At 44.3% G+C, this 6,036-nt stretch overlaps 1 protein-coding gene across 2 annotated transcripts in view; it reads left to right on the forward strand.

The window, feature by feature from the left end:
* Nucleotides 1–4,319, forward strand: part of rai2 (retinoic acid induced 2) — a 10,738-nt gene extending 6,419 nt beyond the window's left edge. For both annotated transcript variants that reach the window (XM_032526756.1, XM_032526757.1), the window contains exon 2: nucleotides 1,010–4,319. In XM_032526756.1, coding sequence (XP_032382647.1) covers nucleotides 1,076–2,710 — 1,635 coding nt within the window. In that variant the 5' untranslated portion in view covers nucleotides 1,010–1,075 and the 3' untranslated portion in view covers nucleotides 2,711–4,319. The remainder of the gene's footprint in view (nucleotides 1–1,009) is intronic.
* Nucleotides 4,320–6,036: the final 1,717 nt, after the last annotated feature.

Here is a 6,036-nt window from a genome sequence, read left to right on the forward strand (position 1 = left end):
TACTTCCTGTCCCTGTTGTGCAGGTATTAAACAAGTGGCCCTGGTCTAGAAGGAGTCTCCCAGCTGATCCTGCCTTGGACTGACCAAAGCTGGAGAAAGAGTTATCTAGCTGATGGGATCTTACCGAGCTACTGAGCATGTGCAGCTCCCAACAAAGATAGGATAGAAGGGAGATGTCTCACTCTGGAGCTAAAACTAGTGAGATGTCTCACTCTGGAGCTAAAACAGAGACCTAAACACAGAGGGTTAAAAGAAGATCTGCAGCAATGTGCAGTACAACAAAAATATGGTGTTTTTGGAAATAAAACCATGGAAATCTATTCTGGTACAACCTCAACATACTATTATGAAAATAAGATGTGTTGTCCAATGGTCCTGCTCAGTTGCTTGCTATGAGTCATGATGATAATTGTTTGTGGGAGGGGTTGCCCAATGATCTTCTCAGCCTGTACACACCGGTGTGTACTCTCCCATGTCGCTCAGGTGGATCTTTTTCAAGCCTGAGAAGTGACCTCGAGGATGTCAAAGTCATGTCATCAGGGGTATCTCAGATTAGGATTGGAGATTACACATTTTAGTTAACAGGTTTACATTTTTTAAGATAAATAAGAAATTGAAAAAAGGAATAGGTAAACAGCAAGTAAATAAACTACTAAGAAAATAAAAAAGTAGATGAATTAATAAAGGAAGCAGTGTTTTTTGGAGCCTAACAAAAGACTAGAATTCTGGATATCTCAGTCTAAATTTTATGGAATATTTTGCTGTGATAATTAAAACTCATAAAAGCAATTTATAATGCTAAAATTAAAAGAACATACCTAGCAGTAGTCCTTTGGGAGCTCTAACAGACACAACATAGAGTTAGTGTCCTTCGAATAGCATTGCTCGGAGGACAAATTCCAGAGAATTCTACAGCACTGTGGACAGTTCTGGGTGTTATGGATTTCCACATTCTAACAAATATCTGAACTACTGCTCGTCATTAAACACTGTGTTTCCTGTGTTTCAGGGCATAATGGATGAGACCTGTCACTAGCACTTGATGAAGATTTGGATTGACTCCTGAAACTGAACCATGGAGGGTAGCGATGAAGGGTCTGTGACCATGACACAGTCCCAGACGGACGTGTGCAGCGCTGACGTGGGAGGGGGAGAAATCCCCAGTAAAGTGGAGGATGGAGTAAACCCGCTCAGTCCCGCTGAGTCCTGTGGTGGCAGTGTGACAGGACTGAGCAAAGGCGGGCTCTCTAACCGTGTGGAGCCCCCTGCACCACCAGTTGTGAGCCCCACTGCTGAATCGCCGGGAGGCGTGGCGCTTAAAGTCGCCACGACCGTGCTGCACCCTGTGTGCCTGGGGGACAGCCCTCTGATGCTGCCCATTCACCTCCAGATGGCCGGAGCAGCCGGAGCGCAGCTTGGCCAAATGGGGGCAGCACCGTACTTAATAACAAGCCAGAATCCTGTTTCACTTCCCCTGGTCCTGGATCAGCAGGTCCTCCAGCACATGGGCCCCTCCGTGATTCCTCAGAGCACTAACTGCCCTCAGCTGCCCCTCCAGAACAACGTCCTGTGTCCCAATCTGTTTGGTTTGCCCCCAGCGGTGGACCAGAAGACAGCAGGACAGACGCAGGATGCCAACCTTCTCTCTCTCCTGCAGAATCCAGCTTTTGCGGCCATCCTGCAGGATCTCTTCCCGTCCCAGGCCAGTTCATCCACCTGTCAGTCACCGGGCTCCACCTTCTTCCCGCTTCCTCCCCTCACAGCTCCCTACAGCTCCCCTCTGGCCCCGTTAGTCCCTCCTGCCACACTGCTAGTACCCTACCCTGTCATCATCCCACTGCCAGTGCCTCTGCCCGTCCCTCTCCCCATCCCCATCCCTGTCCCTCAGGCTGAGGATTCGAAGGGAAACATGCCAAAACCGGTTTGCACTGTGAGTAAAAGCACTCAGACGTCTCCAAAAGATACTACCTCTCCTTCGTTGTCTTCACGCAAATGTATGCCATCATTCCAGCGGCCAAATGTGTCCCCGTCCTCGCTTCCTGTAGATGAAGGACAGGCTCTGGACCTTTCTGTCAGAGCATGTCCAGTTGAACTAAAACAGGAGTACCCCAGTCCTCAGCAGGACAGCGTGCTTGACTTGTCAGTGCCCGCTGGGAGGAAAAAGTGTGTTCAGTCCGACAGAGAAGCAGCGTTGCATTCTGGCCAAGATGCCAGCGGCACGTCTTTGTCTCTGGGTGTTGAATGTACTCAGAGTTTAGATTCCAAACTCCTGGGCAGTCTGGCTTCACTGGAGTTCAGCCGGCAGCATAAGTGGGTGGTTGACAGCAGTGCCGGTGGGTCGAGTTCTTTGAGTCAGCAGGCGTCTCTGAGCGGAGCCGGCAACCTGGAGATAGTCAGCACCTCGCAGACGGCCAAAGTCATCGTCTCGGTGAAGGATGCCATCCCCGCCATCCTCTGCGGAAAGATCAAAGGCCTGTCGGGAGTCTCCACCAAGAACTTTTCCATCAAACGGGACGGCAGCCAGGGGCCGTCTTTGCAGCAGCTCTACGGAGTGCCGTCTGCGTCCCACGGCGAGCAGCACGACCCCAACAACCCGCATAAGAAGCTCCCGAAGAACCGAGCAATCAAACTGAAGAAGGTCAGCTCGCAAGAGATCCATTTCCTGCCCATGAAGAAGCAGAGACTCGCAGCGCTGCTCCCCAGGAAGTGAGGGTGCTCAGACCAGGAGGATTAATTGCTTGGACCGCTCTCTGGTAATCCCTCCACAGCGTGGGACATGAAACACGTGTGGGGACATTTCTGTGATCAAACTCATACACTCCAAATGTTGCATAAGCTGAGGCTCATGAATGTGTGACACAGAAATCATAGAAATGCGTTCCGTTGGGAGTTTTCAGACTTGTTTTTATGTAATGCACTTCCCTCCAGTGTTCTACTCCAGCGGGAATCTTTTTGTGTATGGCAGCTTAATGGGCGCGTGGCTTTGGAGATGGTCTTTATAAATCAGAGATGTTGAGGGAACATTTTTTTGACTTTATAATTACAGCAAACACATGGGTTCTATTTTTCCATTTGGCATCATGGTTTGTTTCCACATGTAACTTTTATTGAAGTGCACTGAAGACCTAAAACCAATCCTGATCCGAGCAGAGCAGGATGTACTGGCAGAGACTGTTCAAACATGTCCCATGGTCGGAATTTCCCATAGTCATCAGTCGCTCACTGGAGCGATTCATGCTCTGATAGGGGTTTAGCATGACAGGCTAATAATGACTTGGCAAAGCCAGAGCCACGATTTCATAAAAAAGAGCCTACATGTTGGCAACAGCCCTCAGTCGTGACTAAATACATTCTTTTTTTGTTTAAGGGCAGGGGGAAAAAAGGGACGTCTCAATTGTCTTCAAATTGAAACAGAACTTTGTAAAGGCCTGTCCAAATATAAGAAAAGTATTTCTGGAAAAAAGCTATTTTAGTCGCTGGCTGAATTAGCCGTCTTTGATTAGCTGGCAGTGCTTTAAAATACCAGCCAACGAGGAGAAAACCCCTCACAGCAAGTGCATGAAACCCTAGAGCCCCCTGCTGTGTCCACTAAAAGACCAATGACGAGAATGTAGGTGGACGTTTTAATATTGTTTTCACCAGTTAATACAACTTAGAATGTGAAGAAGAGATGACGTTATGAAGTGAACAGCCAGATTAAAGAAGACATAAAGAGATCAGTGAGAGAAGATACTGGATTATTGTGAAGTGTGATATTAGTCTGTAGTTAGAATCAGTACTAGTGAGACCCCCCACCCCTGTCCCATTGTTATGATCAGACTTGTGAATGTGCGAGTATTGTTGTGTCAGTTTATTTATCCTCTCGAGTGCACTTTGTCATAGTTTAGTTGAAGACGTTCCAGGGTTTCCCACCTATTCTGCTCAGACTGTGCGTCCCCTGTTCTTTATTTATACTGATGTACTTTAACACTCCCTGCTCCTCTTACTTTAACTCACGTCTGCAGGCCATTCCACAGAGAGCTCTTGGTTTAGTAGTTTGAACTGATCACTTTGGTTGTACAGGATTACACCCTAATTTATTCTTTGTACAACTTTTATTTATAGTCTGTATATATGCTGGATGGTGAGTTAGGAGACAGTGTGACTGGATATTAAAATAAACCTGCTACCTGTCAGTCTCTGGAAGCACTTGTTGCTTCTTATTTGCGTTGTGTCAGTGAAGAAACACCAGTCGAACTGTGCTGGGCAGGTAAATGTTTGCTTACTGTACAGTATGTGTGCTTTTTATATGGAAGTGAACTAAAATCTCTGAGGTCTGACTTTGTTTGTGCCTTGTTTTCTTAACAGTGGTCCAGTTTTATCTCAAATATGTCCGTTTTTGTTGAGTAAACTGGTTGGGAATCAGAGAAAATGTCCTCATGTCAGAGTTTAGTCATTATAACGGGCCTTCTGATAAAAACCCTACATAAAAAAAACAAAAATGTTTCATACAATCAAAACAAACCAATCAGCATTCTTTCCAAGCGTACACCTTGTGTTTACCTTCTGCTTCCCTGAAACCTCGATTTTCTATCAAATCAATTCAATTCAATTCAATTTTATTTATAGTATCAATTCATAACAAGAGTTATCTCAAGACACTTTACAGATAGACCACACTCCAGAATTTACAAGGACCCAACAGTTCTAATAGTTTCCTCCAGAGCAGCAACAGTGCGACAGTTCACGCGGCATTAAGACGGTTTCTGAACTAATCACAGGTCAGGGAATGAAAAGCCTCCGCAGGCTGCTGAAAGGCTTCGGTCCCTCAACTGTGGAAGCAAAGGCTCTGAGTGCCATGTTAAAGTGATTTATTATAAATTCATTGGACACACACACACACACACACACTCCATGGACTGTGAATGACGTAAACATTGGAACAAGACAGGTTTCAGCATAAAGTGTACTGATGTGGATGCGTGCAGCATTTCTTTCTGCAGTTGAGAATTTAAGATTTAAAGCCTTTACTGCAGATAGTCCGGGAACAAAAGGCCTTCTTAGTAAAATGTATGTTTTGTGCAGTTGTTGGATTTTAGATGTACTTCCTAGTTCCAGAATTAATTTTTTTCATGTTTTCAAATTGTTTGGTCATATATATCATGTCCACACAAGCGGGCCTTGCTTATTTCTTACGGGAACTTTTCAAAACAAACGTCACCGAGACTGATGTGAGGAGTTTAATGGTCCTGTGAGAATCCAGTTCTATGTCCTCTACACTGCAGTCCTACTGTGCAAAGCTCTTTATATGACAACTGAATACATTTTGTAAATCAGCCAATCCATTACATGTTTTTGTAGGTTATACTGAAGAATTTAAAGAATTCAGTCTTTCCTTTTGTGAAAATGCATCCTGTCAGTAAGAACACACACACTTATTTTTCTTTTTGGTAGATTTATAAAAAGAAAATACACAACATCATAAACACATATTGTTTATCTGGTGTGACATAATGGACAAGTGACTTTTTTGCAACACATTTTTCAAGTAGTTTGAAGAAGAGAAGACGGGAATCATCAGCACTTCGATCCTGTGTTGAGTATCATATGGCACAAGTCTTTTAAATCGAGGAAGGAAATAACAGGAGAATTCTGTTAAGTATATTATAAACAGTATGCTACAAAAGCTTATTCTAACAAAGACCACATAAACCTGAGAGATGTCATAGGTAAAGCAAGGCAGAGTCTATTACTGGGAGTATTTCAACTAAAAGCGTTGTGTTAAGTATTAAAAAGCAGAAAGGAATCCACTGTGGAATATTCACCACGTCCCCATCCCCTTCATGTTCACATATCTAACCTATGTATATGATTTCCTTAAAATATTACGTTTCTACAAAATGTACATTCTGTCGCTGATATTCATGGTTAAACCCATAAAACTGTACACATCTGTTTTCTTTGCTAACAGTGATTGTAACGGTCAAAAGTGACAACACTGAGGCCGTAGGCGGACCGACGGGCTTACATGGTTATGACTGATAAAGAATATTAAAA

This window comes from Etheostoma spectabile, chromosome 9 (assembly GCF_008692095.1).
Source record: "Etheostoma spectabile isolate EspeVRDwgs_2016 chromosome 9, UIUC_Espe_1.0, whole genome shotgun sequence".
Taxonomy (NCBI): Eukaryota; Metazoa; Chordata; class Actinopteri; order Perciformes; family Percidae; genus Etheostoma; species Etheostoma spectabile.